Source organism: Mchenga conophoros, linkage group LG16 (genome assembly GCF_057382185.1).
Source record: "Mchenga conophoros isolate Kocher_MC1m ecotype Shallow Benthic linkage group LG16, M_conophoros_male_GT1.1, whole genome shotgun sequence".
Lineage (NCBI taxonomy): Eukaryota > Metazoa > Chordata > Actinopteri > Cichliformes > Cichlidae > Mchenga > Mchenga conophoros.
The window spans coordinates 39249639-39264125 of record NC_140541.1 but is presented as its reverse complement, the minus strand read 5'-3'; the positions used below and the strand labels follow the sequence as shown (position 1 = coordinate 39264125).

The 14487-nt window shown below is 43.9% G+C and overlaps 1 protein-coding gene across 1 annotated transcript in view; it reads left to right on the top strand.

Moving 5' to 3' along the window:
- LOC146557337 (titin-like) overlaps positions 1 to 14487 on the top strand; it is a 178885-nt gene that overhangs the window by 91007 nt on the left and 73391 nt on the right. Inside the window, exons 131-156 of the mRNA XM_085248349.1 lie at positions 619 to 906; positions 1240 to 1536; positions 1627 to 1813; positions 1928 to 2043; positions 2171 to 2470; positions 2627 to 2926; positions 3032 to 3137; positions 3318 to 3514; positions 3668 to 3976; positions 4076 to 4354; positions 4579 to 4878; positions 5187 to 5489; positions 5586 to 5782; positions 5858 to 6041; positions 6453 to 6755; positions 9145 to 9444; positions 9795 to 9913; positions 10040 to 10217; positions 10348 to 10632; positions 10850 to 11143; positions 11277 to 11576; positions 12105 to 12286; positions 12616 to 12745; positions 12896 to 13086; positions 13336 to 13765; positions 14100 to 14405. Of these exons, the coding sequence (XP_085104475.1) occupies positions 619 to 906; positions 1240 to 1536; positions 1627 to 1813; positions 1928 to 2043; positions 2171 to 2470; positions 2627 to 2926; positions 3032 to 3137; positions 3318 to 3514; positions 3668 to 3976; positions 4076 to 4354; positions 4579 to 4878; positions 5187 to 5489; positions 5586 to 5782; positions 5858 to 6041; positions 6453 to 6755; positions 9145 to 9444; positions 9795 to 9913; positions 10040 to 10217; positions 10348 to 10632; positions 10850 to 11143; positions 11277 to 11576; positions 12105 to 12286; positions 12616 to 12745; positions 12896 to 13086; positions 13336 to 13765; positions 14100 to 14405 (6381 nt within the window). The remainder of the gene's footprint in view (positions 1 to 618; positions 907 to 1239; positions 1537 to 1626; positions 1814 to 1927; positions 2044 to 2170; positions 2471 to 2626; positions 2927 to 3031; positions 3138 to 3317; positions 3515 to 3667; positions 3977 to 4075; positions 4355 to 4578; positions 4879 to 5186; positions 5490 to 5585; positions 5783 to 5857; positions 6042 to 6452; positions 6756 to 9144; positions 9445 to 9794; positions 9914 to 10039; positions 10218 to 10347; positions 10633 to 10849; positions 11144 to 11276; positions 11577 to 12104; positions 12287 to 12615; positions 12746 to 12895; positions 13087 to 13335; positions 13766 to 14099; positions 14406 to 14487) is intronic.

Below are 14487 nucleotides of genomic sequence, written 5' to 3'. Positions count from 1 at the left end.
TGACGCTGCAGCCACACACTGCACAAAAAGTGCAGCAGTATAATTTATTTTTGTAATGGATTCTGCAGACTCACTCAGAAATGTGCAGCATCTCTCAGTGATACAGGAGCAAATCTTTCTTATGACAAATAAAAGAATAAGTGAGAATGTGTGGATTTTAAGGATATTACCATCAAGGTTTCAGGCATAGTTGTGATAATATAATATAAGACACATTTCATTTCTCCAAAAGGTGGAAATTCATTTGTTAAAGCAGAACAATTTTATAACTAATTGGCTTAAATAAGCAAAATTATATATAGTTCAGCCAAATAAAATGCAGTATGGCACATATCTGCCGAGAATACACAGTTTTGCATGAACAGTATTTAGAAAAAAGGAAAAAATATATATATTTAATGTACAAATATACAAATCTGGGGAAAAGAGGAATTAAATACATAAATAAATGGTGTTATGTATTTACAGTTTGGGTTATTGCATGTAAAATTAAATATTGGACAGTTGTGAGTTATCGAGGGGAAACTGAAATGAACATATATTTATAGAAGCACAAATTGAAATGAAACACAGTAATGAAGTTGGGACAACTGTGACTATGTTTAAAAATTCCTACAGAACCTCCTGAGATCCAGCTCGATGTGAAGTTGCTGGCTGGATTAACCACCAGAGCTGGCAGCAAGATTGAGCTTCCTGCAGATGTGAAAGGGAAGCCCGATCCCCGGGTGAAGTGGACCAAAGCAGACGTGGTCCTGCGGGCTGATAACCGCATTGCCATCGACACCCAGCCAGGACACTCGAAGGTTTCCATTGACAAAACCACCAGAGGAGACACCGCCACCTACATCATTGAGGCAGTCAATGCCTGTGGACGAGCCACTGCCACTATTGATGTCAACATCCTGGGTACAAAAGCTGATTTCTTATCGTAGAAGACAAATGATAGCTGTGATGGCAATGAAAACATGAGAGTAAACTTCCTTTACTGTAGAAATCCTAGAGTTCCTTACAGCTACAGGATTTTCATGCTACCAGGTGATTTTAAGTTAGTCAGAAAATGGGAAAAGCATCTCCTTTTTTGATTAAAGATATGAAAATAATCTTAGCATAACATACTGGACAGACCATTTTATAGGGTTATCCTATATCGCCGAGCCTGCTAAGCAGTTGTGGCACCTCCAGATGTCTTGCATTACCATTATCTTGGTTATGATTTTAATTTTGGCCCCTCCTCTTTAGATAAACCGGGCCCTCCAGCTGCTTTAGATATCTCTGAAATCACCAACGAATCCTGCGTCCTGGCCTGGAACCCTCCCAGAGATGATGGTGGGTCTCCCATCACCAACTACATTGTGGAAAGTCGTCAGACTGACAAGGAGGAGTGGGTCAAGCTGTCAGCCACGGTGAAGCACACCACCTTCAAGGCCACCAAGCTCACAGCATTGAAAGAGTACATTTTCAGGGTCAGTGCTGAGAACCAGTATGGCATTGGTGAACCTGCAGAGCATGTGCCAATCACTGCCAAGTATTCCTTCGGTACGTTGTTTTATACTACTCTCCGGTGATTTATTTCCAGCCTGTGCAGGTGAACCGTAGATAAATCCTTTTATTTTTCATCTGTTTCAGATCCTCCGGGTCCCCCAACCAGAATCACTCCCTCTGACATCGCCAAGGACGCTGTCACTCTGACCTGGTTAGAGCCTGACGAGGATGGCGGTAGCCCCATCACTGGATACTGGATTGAGAAGTTAGATCCGGAGAGTGACAAGTGGATCAGATGTAACAAACTACCCATCACGGACACAACATTCAGGTAACTAAGTACCTGAAGGTACAAGTGGCAGGAGTGATGGTGAAAGTCCTTCAGCTAACAGTGTGGACCATTTTTTTGTCAAGCATGTTTCTAACTTTGAATTTTGGGCTGCAGGGTAAAGGGTCTCACCGCCAAGAAGAAGTACCGCTTCCGTGTTCTGGCTGAAAATCTAGCTGGACCTGGAAACCCAAGTGCAGAGACTGATCCCATCCTCATCAAAGATCCTATTGGTATGTCACATGTCAGTCAATCTACTTAGGCTGAGTCAGATGTTGTGGTATCAAGATTATAATTTCCTTATTGCAAAGCACAGCACAAAGATCAGGAAATAAAAGTATTCATATAACTCTTCTTCAGATCCTCCATGGGCTCCTGGTAAACCTGTCATCAGGGACATTGCCAAGACCTCAGCCCTGTTAGGATGGACTCGTCCAGAGCACGATGGTGGGGCTAAGATTGAAGGCTACATCATTGAGTTCCAGAAGGCTGGAAGCGAGGAATGGATCAAGATTGCAGAGGATGTTCCTCAGACTGAGCATCAGCTGAAGGGTCTAATAGAAAAGCAAGAATACTCTTTCAGAGTCAGGGCCGTCAATAAGGCTGGTGAGAGCGAGCCCAGTGAGCCCAGCGACCCCGTGGTCTGCAAGGAGAGACTCTGTAAGTTGATACCAGTGTGAGCAGTGGGCAGCAAATGACGTCTGTAGAGGTTATAGACTATAAAATATAAGCTATCAAGAGTTGTTTTCATTTGGAAAACCATACGACCTTGAATTTAATTTTTTAAAGTAAAAGTCTTTGTGTTTGCTTCAATAGATCCTCCATCAGCTCCTCAGTGGCTGGAGGTGGCGAACATCACCAAAATTAACGCAGACCTAAAGTGGCAGCCTCCCAGCAGTGATGGCGGCTCACCCATCACCAACTACGTGGTTGAAAAGAGGGACGTGAGGCGGAAGGCGTGGCAGACTGTCGATACCACCGTCAAGGAACAGAAGTATACGGTTACCCCTCTCAACGAAGGATCGCTGTATGTGTTCCGGGTTGCTGCAGAGAATGCCGTTGGGATGGGTGAATTTTGCGAGCTGGAGGATGCCGTTCTTGCCAAGGACACTTTTAGTGAGTTTTTTAAGTCAGCATTGGTCTTCCCCTTTTAATTTACTTCTTTGTGAAACCCAAGGAACCACTATCTCTACGTGTTAATGCTTTTCACTTTTTCTCCAGCAACTCCTGGACCTCCTTATGCACTGACAGTGGTGGAAGTCACCAAGAGACACGTGGAGCTGAAGTGGGAACCTCCCAATAGCGATGGTGGAAGACCAATAACAAAGTAAGACAAACTGCTGTAAAGCCATTCAGACGAGAACAATTATAGGACACTTTTTGGTGGGTTTTTCCATAAAGCAGCGCATTCAGGCTTTCAGTAAGAGAACTCTAAAGTGAGACAAAAGACGTGGTTTATCTCATACTGTTCAAGAGCTGTACTTGACAAACACCATCTGCCTAACAGGTATGTGATTGAGAAGAAAGAAAAGGTGGGAACTCGCTGGCTGAAGTGCTGCAAAACTCCGGACAGAAAGACTCAGTTCAAGGTAACGGATGTTGATGAAGGTTCAGAAGTGCAGTTCCAGGTCAGAGCTGAGAACGAGGCTGGAGTTGGAGATCCAAGTGAACCCACCGTGATTCTCACCATTGAAGATCCAACCAGTAAGATACTTTTAACTGTATTTCTTTATTCTTTTGGTGCTCAGTGTATTTAAGCAGGGATATCCCCCCAAAATAACCCCAACAATAATAAAATAAGGACAAAAAGTTGTTGACTTTCTGCAGATAAATGCATGAAACCTCCTTCCTCTCCAGGTGCACCATCACCTCCACTTGAAGTGGTCATCCCTGATGCCAGCAGGGAGCACATCAATGTCACCTGGAAGCCTCCGGTCAAGGACGGGGGTTGTCCTGTCACTGGGTACCATGTGGAGGTGGCAGAAGCCCGTCCAGAACTAAAGTGGCTCAGGGTCAACAGCAGACCCATCAAGGAGCTAAATTTCAGGATAGATGATGGAATCAAACCTGAGAAAAAGTATGTCATTAGGGTTCGGGCCATCAACTCTGTCGGAGTCAGTGATCCCTCTGATGTCTCTGATAAGGTCGCCACCAAAGATCCTGACTGTAAGCAAGGACGGAATTCAACTTTAGAACTTCAGAAGAAGTGAACATAAAGCACCGATAATACAAATCTAAGTAATAATCCTGTGTTCTTCTCACAAGGTGCTCCAACCATGGATTTGGAAGCAAAGGACGTGATAGTGGTTGAAGGTGAGAAGCTGCACCTGAATATTCCCTACAGGGCAATCCCGACACCCAAGATGGTTTGGCAGAAGGACACTGTGGAGTGTAAGGCCGGTGACCGGCTCTCCCTGACAGTGGAGATGAACAGCGCCCACCTGGAGCTGCTCAAGTGCAGCCGCGGTGATGCTGGCGCCTATGCCATCACTCTGGAAAACAGTCTGGGAACTGCCACTGGAACCGTCAATGTCAAAGTCATCGGTAAGGCGATTCGATGTTTAGGACATATAACGCTGTTAATATGCCGTTCAGCGATGGTGTCCTCTGCAAACCAAATTTAAAGTTTACCACCAACAATTTCCAAGTTTGGATTTAGATCCATTCTTAGTCTAAAAGTCCTCAAGCAGACTCACTATTCACTATCAGACACAGACACTCTGCAGCAATCTTCTTAAACAGTTTTGCTTCTTTCCCAAACCGTGTAGGACTCCCTGGTCAGTGTAAAACTATCACCTCCAGTGACGTCACCAAGAACAGCTGCAAGGTCAGCTGGGAAGCTCCAGAGGATGATGGCGGCACCCCCATTGTCAGCTATACCCTGGAGCGCCGTGAAGCGTCCAAAAAGACTTACATGCCTGTTATGTCAGGAGAAAATGTCCTAACAAGTACTGTCAAAGATCTCTTTGTCAACTGTGAGTACTACTTCAGGGTGAAAGCTGTCAACAAGGTCGGAGCGGGACAATATCTGGAGTTACAAAACCCGGTCATTATAGAGGAAATAAAACGTAAGTTTCATTTTATGTTCAACAACTAAAATCTGTTTTATTGCTTTGAGCATTAACATTACCATTTCAGATAAAGTTTAGTCTGAAAAAGCACATGAATACTTTCCAAACTATGCTGCAAGTGAAATGATCTTCATAAACTGTCCCGTCAATACAAAAATGAGGACCGATTTAGTCAGGTGATTCTGATACAGGACAACTGACAGGGGGTCCAAGCAGATCAAGTGTAACTCCTAAAATATGAGGCATAAACAACTGGAACATCAAAACATCAGACATTGACTCTGTTGTTAATATTGATTGCACAGAGAAACCAGACCCACCCATCCAAGTGGAGGCTCATGACCCAACGTCCAAGTCCATCACAGTCACCTGGAAGGCTCCAGACTACGATGGCGGCTGTCCCATCCAGGGCTACATCATAGAGAAGATCGAGAAGGACGGCGACCGCTACGAGAGGGTCACACCAAGCCTGGTCCCTGGTTTCTCCTACGTGGTGATGGGCCTAAAGGAGGACATGGAGTACCAGTTCAGGGTCAGAGCTGAGAATGCTGCCGGAGTCAGCGAGCCGTCACGCAGCTCACAGCCCATCAAGGCTGCAGACCCTGTTGGTGTGTGAAAGTCAAATGCGCTAACATCAGTGACTGTCACAAGTAAATGTGTATTTATGTTGGAGCTAACATGTCAAAATCGTTCATTCCTTGCAGAAAAACCCAAGGTCACCCTGCACGCCCGTGTTCAATCTGGGCTCTGCATCAAGAAAGGTGAGGAAATCTGCATTGACGCCTACATCTCTGGCTCCCCATATCCCAAAGTCACCTGGCTGAGAAATGATGAGGATGTCACCAAAGAGCCCACCAAGAAGTTCATTCCTGTTATCAAGAAGAAGAAGACCAAAGCCAAGGTTTGTGTCTTCACTGAGACATCTGAAAGTCCTGAATGTTTCAAGTGTTTCAACCTTTCTGATTTCTTGCTGCAGGTTCCAGAACCAGAGGAGGAGTTTGTGACTCCCCTGCGTGAGCGTCTGGGTATAGACCAGACCAAGAAGGGACAATCTGCACTGATGATCCGTGATGCCGTCAGAACCGATCACGGCAGCTTCACTATCAAGGTGGAAAACACACATGGTGTTGCCACCGCTTCCTGCGTCGTCAACGTCCTAGGTAATAAAGTTTACCGATTAACTGGAGGCCACATGATTAGATTTCATAACTGGTATATTCACACAGTTAAAAGCGTCTGTGAGCTTCTCCATTATATGCAAGGAATCACAACAGATCCACATATTTAACTTTGGCACAGTGTTTCTGACATAAGCCTACCTGGGATTCTTTCTTCTCCCAAGTTTGATTCAGAAATTGACTTCAGTTCAGATTTTTTTCTTATAGAACCAATTCTTAACAACAGTCGGCTCAAACCACTTTTCAGGTAGGGAGTGCAATATCAAAGAGAAAACCTCAACAATCTTGATTAGGCAAACATGTTTACTACAGAGCCGCTAGCAGAGTTAAACAATTATTCATTTCCAAAATGCCATTGAGATTAAACATTGGCTTGACTGTCTTGTATTGCAGACAAACCTGGTGCTCCGATTAACTTCACCTTTGATGAGATCAGGAACACGTCGGTCATCTGTAACTGGGAGCCTCCTGAGGATGATGGTGGCAGCGAGATCCTGAACTACATTCTGGAGAAGAAAGACAACAAGAAGGACGAGACTGGCTGGATCACCGTCACTTCTACCCTGAAGGGCACCAGCTGCCCCGTCACCAAGCTCATCGAAGGGAAGGAGTACATCTTCAGAGTCACTGCTGAAAACAAGTATGGCTGTGGTCCACCGTGCATCTCCGAACCACTCGTCGCCAAGAACCAGTTCAGTGAGTAAAAGCATAAAAATAATAAAGACTGTGATGACTGATAACAATCAGCTGTAAAAAAACAAACAAACTTCAAAAGTAATTATACCTCCTTTTTTTAATGTAATTTAGTGGTAATTTAACGGTGTCACAATAACGTATTTTGGACTTTAAAAATATAAAAAATACACAAATTTCTTAAAATTGATTCTTTATATTTTGTAAGAATAATTTGCATTTATTAACAGATGCAAAAATGTCTGAATTACTGCAGTTACTGGTATTTCTTTAAAACATGTTCTATGTCACATATGAAAATAAGCATCTATGCAGTATGTAAATAAAATCAGTGTGTTATTTATAAATCTGTTTAGCTTTTATTTTTAATTATTTCATGTATTCAACATTTTGTGCTTTCAATTATAAGTAATTTTTTCCGTTCCGCAAAGGTTGATTCTGTTCATCTGGACATTTCAGCGGGAGAAACATTTTGTCACTCATCCAGGTGACGTCTTCAGTCTCAGCTGACTGCAGGTCTCAATCTTATAAACAGTACATTTGCATAATGACTGAAACCAGCCCACTGAAGGAACAATGGGCTGGGAGGTCAGTTCACTGATCATTAATATACAATTTGACATGATCATTGAACAACCACTGATCCATGGCCATGAGTCCCACTCACAGAGAGTTGAGGAATGGCTGCAATCACAGCATTGTAAGATGGAGACAGATGGACACTTAGGCCCCTCCTCGATTCAGAGATGGTCTTTCCCTTTTAAGTAAATGGCCTCCTCCTAAACGGTTGTCCTTCTCTCCTGGATCGGCTGGAGCTTTCTTTGACAAAAGTCCAGCTGGGATAACCACATTTACTCAGGGCCTTCTTGATGTTCTTCTGCCTCCCTGGCTGCTGTGTCAGTGGGGATGGTGTTCGCTCTGTGTTGTAGCGTCCTGATGACGCCCAGTTTGTGCTCCAGTGGATGATGAGAGTCAAATCTTAGATACTGATCTGTATGTGCAGGTTTACGGTACACGTCAGCTTGTAGATGTCCCCCATTACTGATGGAAATCTCACAGTCTAAGAAGGCTAACCTGCCACTGTTCATATCCTCCCTGGTGAATTTGATGTGTCGGTCCACCGAGTTAATGTGATCCGTGAAATGTGGTACATCCTGATCTTTGATTTTCACCCCGGTGTCATCCACATACCTGAACCAATGGCTTGGTGGTGTTCCAGGGTAGGATAGCAAAGCCCTCTTTTCCACTTCTTCCATGTACAAATTGGCCACGATGGGTGAAACTGGGAGCCCATGGCACCCATGTTTCTGCCTGTAGCACTGACTCTTGTATGTGAAGTAGGTGGAATGAAGACACAGTTCCAAAAGCAAACTCTTAGGTTTATATTGTTGGATTGTCATTTATGCTTAGAAATATATAAGCGCTCGTCTCGGGCATCTCCCTCGTGCACGTCATCATACAAAGAGCTCTGGTGACTTGTTTTTGCTGTTGTAGTAGAATTGTCTCGTACCAGCAATAGGTCTGTGCTAGACAAACCTATCACAAACACACTTGGTCGATGCTGAGATTGATCCTGTTGCTGAGGTTGGGGTCATCCTGTAATCTCTTATGAACTACCTCCGGTGCTTCAGTGACTGGCACACAAGTGAAGAGATGTAACATCATACGAGACCATGGTTTGATCTGCCTCCATGATGGCATCTCTCACCTTCTCAACAAAATCCAGGGTGTAAGTGTCCATCTGTCACCATCTTACATGCTGTGATTGCAGCCATTCCCCAGCTCTCTGTGAATGGGACTCATGGCCATGGATCAGTGGCTGTTGATCAGTGGTTGTTGATCGATTGTCAATGCATATTAATGATCATAAACTGATCACAGTCCATTGGTGCTGGTTTCAGTCATTGTACAAATGTGCTGTTTATAAGGTTGGAGACCTCAGGTCACCTGATGATGATGAAACGTTTCTCGCACTGAAAAAATCCAGGTGAACAGAATCAACCTTTTGGGATTTACTAGCTGGATGACTGAGTGTGCATCCAGACAATATTTCACATTATCCATTTTTAAATACTAAAAGTTAAATACATCCTTAAAATACTCATTAATTCAATTTTTAATGATCAGTTACAGGTTATAGTGAAGTTAAAAAATATGGAAACAATTTAACATGATTGACATAAACTGACTTTTAGTTTCTGTTAAAACAAATGATATGTTAAAGCAGTTGTTTTTCTTTATACAACCAGCAACATTGTTTGACTCTGGCACAATATGGCACAACCTTATGGCCATATTGTGAAGGTAACAATGAAGACATCTCTTCCCTGTGTTCGTCAAATGTGCAAAGACCGTTAAATATAAAGTCACCTATATTCTCCTTTGTGCTCAGGTCCTCCTGATGCTCCCAACACTCCCAGAGTCCACGAGGTGACGGCAAGCACCGCGCACATCTCCTGGCATGAGCCAAAGGACAATGGAAGCCCCATCCTGGGTTACTGGATCGAGAGGAAGGAGGTGAACAGCAAACACTGGACCAGAGTCAACCGAGCCCTCCTCAACTCTCTCGAGGTGAAGGTGACTGGCCTGATGGAGGGCTTGACCTACATCTTCAGGGTCTGTGCTGAGAATCTGGCTGGCCCCGGGCCCTTCAGTGATCCGACCGATCGCATTGTCGCCATGGATGAAATCCGTGAGTGCAATACCAAAAGAGAACTTCAAAGAGAAAGCTCACATTTTCTTAAGTGTAGCATCAGATTTTTTGGTTTGATCTACTTCTTTCTAGTCATCACACCTGAGATGAGTAAAGTTAACACATTCTTATGACCGATAAAGATGTTTCAAAAGTTGTCCTGCAAACTTTCTTAAATCTTCAAAATCTTCATCGACAAGAAATTATTTTAGTCTTTTTAATTATCAAAATTATGAATGACACATTTCTCTTAAATAGAGAAAACTGCATATATGCTGCTGAAGGAAGAACTTGATTGTGTAACAGTAAAGACCAAGTGCAGCCTATCATTGTTCCACTCTTCCACTCAGTGCCTCCTGGTCCACCAATTCCATGGATCGTGGACACCGGGAAGGACTCTGTTGTTGTGGCGTGGAAGCCCCCGCTGTACAATGGTGGTGGAGACATCCTGGGATACCACGTTGAGAAGGTCTGAAAAACTCTGTGAAGTAACCTCCTTGAATTACACATTTAATAATCAGTAAATCTCCAACTGTGGGTCTTTCTTAAGAATCATGGATGTGGACGTGGTCAAACTCTTGTGCTCTTGTCACAGGTTCTGGCCGGAGAGAAAGACTGGAGCCGCAGCACCGAGTTCAGGTGTAAAGAGCTGACGTACACTGTGACCGGCCTCACTGAGGGAGCAGATTATTATATCCGGGTTCTTGCAGTCAATGACGCAGGCCCAGGAGCTCCTGGTGTTACTGAACCCGTTACCGTCAAAGAGCCCCAAGGTACCAGAAGTTCTATTACAGGGGCAAGATGCACTTTTACATATGCATTTTTAATGTGGGACAGTGTTTATAACTGTGCCTCACAAAACAGATGGCTTTCCAGTTCTGATTAACGGCTTGTGTCCTGCAGAATCTCCTGTTGTGGATTTCGATGACTCTGTGAAGAACGGCGTCATGATTAGGGCCGGCGAGTCTCTGAGGCTTCCTGCTGTGGTCCGTGGTCGACCCCAGCCGGAGGTAAAATGGGCCAAAGATGAGGCTGAAATCGACAAAGAGAGGATGATTGTGGAGACCGTAGGGAAGAACAGTACATTGTTCATCAAGAAGGCTGTGAGGGCAGATCACGGAAAGTACCAGATCACCGGCACCAACAGCAGTGGGAGCAAGACCGCCGAGACAAGAGTGGATGTTATGGGTTAGTGTTACATAAATTCAGTTATTTTAGGACTAATAAACTTGCTTTTTGAACTCAGAACACAAATGTGCATTTTTTTCTTTTGCAATCCAGAAGCACGTTGTGGTCTTTGAAGGGAACGATAGAACTGACTTCAGATCAGACTTTACTGTTGAAATCTAAATTATGTGATAAAAACTGTTATGTTCACATGAAATATTTTTCCTGGTTCCTGCAGATGTTCCTGGGCCGGTGGTTGACTTGAAGGCTGTTACAGTTACCAAGAAGAACATCGTCCTCACCTGGTCTGACCCCGTGGATAATGGTGGCAGCGATATCATTGGTTATGAGGTGCTAAAGAAGGATGCCAATATGAAGCTCTTCCGCCAGCCCATTGAGACTGCATCCTGCAAGTGTGATGTCCAAGGCCTGCTGGCTGGCGAGCAGTATGATTTCAGAGTCATTGCCAGGAACAAGTATGGTGATGGACTTCCAGCAGACCTGGGTCCCATCTTAGCTGAGGATCCAAAAGGTGAGCTTACCAAATATGTCTTGATGCTGCTGTTAGCTCACACTTTAGGGCATTAATTAAGCCTGATGAAAAATTCAGTGGCCTGATGATCCAATTTTTTCAGTGATGGCTAAATTCTTTCAAAATGTTGCAGGTACACCATCTGCCCCAGAGAAACTGCACTACACCAACAGAAGCAAGAACACCATCACTCTGGCCTGGCAGCCTCCTCGCACTGATGGTGGCAGCCCCATCAGAGGATACTATGTGGAGAAGATGAGGTCTGACAGCACCGAGTTTGAAGTGGCCAACCGCAAGATCTTCACTGAGTGCTGTGGAACCATTGAGAACCTGTCGGAGAACCAGGAGTATGACTTCCGTGTCAAAGCCGTGAACGAGGTTGGAGAAGGAGATCCATCCAAAAGAATCACCGTCAAGATCCAGGATGATGAGAGTATGTTCAAAGTCTTAAGGTCCTATCACATTCACATGTGCAAAACCAATAGAAATAAAGCGTATAGCTGCGCAAAGTTCAAGCACAATATGAAGGAAAAGATTCTGTGCGCTTGAGTTCGAGCCTTTAAGCCTTCAACAGCTCTGCAGACCTCAGGAGGAAGGCAGTGTTGTGGAAAGGACACACTCTTCACTAGTCGGGATAGTTACAAAGCTTTCTTCTTTATGAATAAGTGATGCATGTTTTATGAAATATTTGAGCATAATACAACACGAACTCTCGTAGAGGATTTCAAATCAACGAGATGTTTTGAAATGATAAGCAGGCACGTTTATAGTACACGTAGAGTGGCTGCAAAAAACAGACTTCCAAGCAGAGGCCCCACAAATTTTGGGCCCTTGGCTTTAGTTAGCAGTCAGTGCAACACATGCCATATCTGATGTGAAAGGGCCTAAAGGTTATGATGATACTTTACTTTTGTCAGGCTGATAAAGATTTGACACAATTTCCCAATTTTGTTGGCCAAAGTTGCTCCCAGCATTACAATCTTGAAATTCATCAAGAGCAACGCCATCAATGTGAGGAAAGGCGCCGCCATCGACATCCCAGCAGAAGTGAGGGGACTTCCTCTGCCGACACTGCAGTGGATGAAGGATGACGTCGTGATCGAGAAGACCGATGAGGAGAAGATGACGATGGAGACTGAGGAGGTCAGAACTAGTTTTAGTTTTATGGTATTATTATTCAGTGGAGCTACTGGTTTCACAGGAAGAAGTTCCCACATTTATTTACTTATGCATGTACGTTTGCCTATGTTTTTGTGTGACGAATGAATTTAAGCCACACTGTTGTTCCTTTGTATCTATTTGTCATGTTGAATGTTGGAGCAATGGAGAACATTTTTTACTGTTTCATCATTGGCACAGTTAATATAAAAGCAAAATCCTGCTTTACAGAGGATGAACGGATCTCTGACCCTTCGCACTCTGGATTTTAGAAATAGTTAGATCCTCAACAAATTAAGTTGTTTTATCTTCAGGTGGACCGGACAACCATAAGGACGAAGATCGCCATCCCAGAAACCATAAGGCAGGACAAAGGCAGCTACAAGCTGGTTGCTGAAAACTGCCACGGGAAAGCTCAGCAGATCATCAAAGTCGAGATCCTCGGTAAAACCTAAAATTCTGTTTGTATAATTTTAATGGCTTGTGTTAAACACGGCATCTTTTCCAATGTTTCACGTTAAATATGCAGTATTTAAACATTATTTTTCATCCCGAATTGCTGAGCTGTACATGAATTTAACACTGCATTTTCAGACCGTCCTCTTCCTCCACGGAACATCGTGGTATCAGACATCAAAGCAGACTCGTGCTACCTGACCTGGGACGCTCCAGAAGACAATGGAGGAAGCGAGATTACTAACTACATTGTTGAGCGCAGAGATGCAAGCAAGAAAAAGTCTGACTTTGATGTTCTCACCATCAACCTCATTGACAGGAGATATGGGGTAAGACTTGGCTGCAAAGCATGGATGCTACACAGACTTATTCAAAATGAATCATTTTGTTGTATTAACGATAAAAGCAGTTTGTCTACAGACAAATACACAAGTCAAAACATTAAAAACTATTCCAGTAATCAAATAAGAAACGTTTCTGTTTTTATTAGAAATGTTATTATTATCAAAATAGTCCTACACAAACAGCTATTCATCCTTAATGCCTGATCAAGAACAAAATGTGTCCTGCTTCTTCAGGTGTACAAACTGGACTTGAATGGTAGCTACCAGTTCAGGATCAAAGCTGAAAACAAATATGGCATCAGTGATGGCTGCGACTCAGAGAAAGTCCAGCTGCGGGATCCATTTGGTCTTCCTGGACCTCCACGTAATGCAAAAATTATTGCTGCTACAGCGACCACAATGACCGTGACTTGGGATCCCCCTCTGGACAACGGTGGTTCCACCATCCAGGGATATTGGCTGGAGAAGAGGGAACGTGGTGCTGTGTACTGGGGTCGTGTCAACCGAGCTCCAGTCACCAAACCGGCAGTGAAAGGCCTGCAGTACACCGTGCTGAAGCTCATAGAAGGAACAGAGTACCAGTTCAGGATTTCAGCCTGCAATGCTGCTGGTGTTGGACCGCCCAGCGAGGCCACAGAGTGCCGCTTTGCTGTGGATCCATGCAGTGAGTGACCCCAGAGCAGCTTTGTTAATCCATGATTCAGATTTAGACTGGAAGACAGAGATTTGGATAAAAACACTGCTTTATATTTTTGGGTTATTTTTTTGCGCTCTAATTTAGATGATTTCATATGAGTAAAACCAAAGTTCCCCTTTCATTCTGTAATAATGAAAGGACGCAGACACACCAATGGCTAAAATCTCCAAGACTAGGTAACTCACACGAAACCATTCTAGGTGATAGACAGCACTTCAGGTTCAAAATGTGCACATTGGATTATTAGGTAAAATAAAAAAGTCAAGTTAGACAGCCTGACCCCTCCGTTCTTCTTCCGTAGACCCTCCAAGCATACCTGGAAATCCTGAAATTAAAGACAAGACCAAGAACAGCGTCACTCTAACCTGGACCCCACCGGACAAAGATGGCGGGAGCCCAATCAAGGGTTACATTATAGAGGTTCATGAGGAGGGCTCTCCTGATTGGAGGAGAGTGAATCCTGCTGATAAGCTCCACCCCTCCACTGAAATCACTGTACCTGACCTGAAGGAAGGCAAGAAGTGCAAGTTCAAGATTTACGCGGTGAACTCTGCTGGAAACTCAGAGCCTGCTAGGACTGGTGACATCCTGGTTCAGGACATCCTGAGTAAGAGATACAAACACAGATAAGAACCTCTGTTTAATACAGACCTGGACATAACAGACATGTTTTCATTTTCACCAGAGGT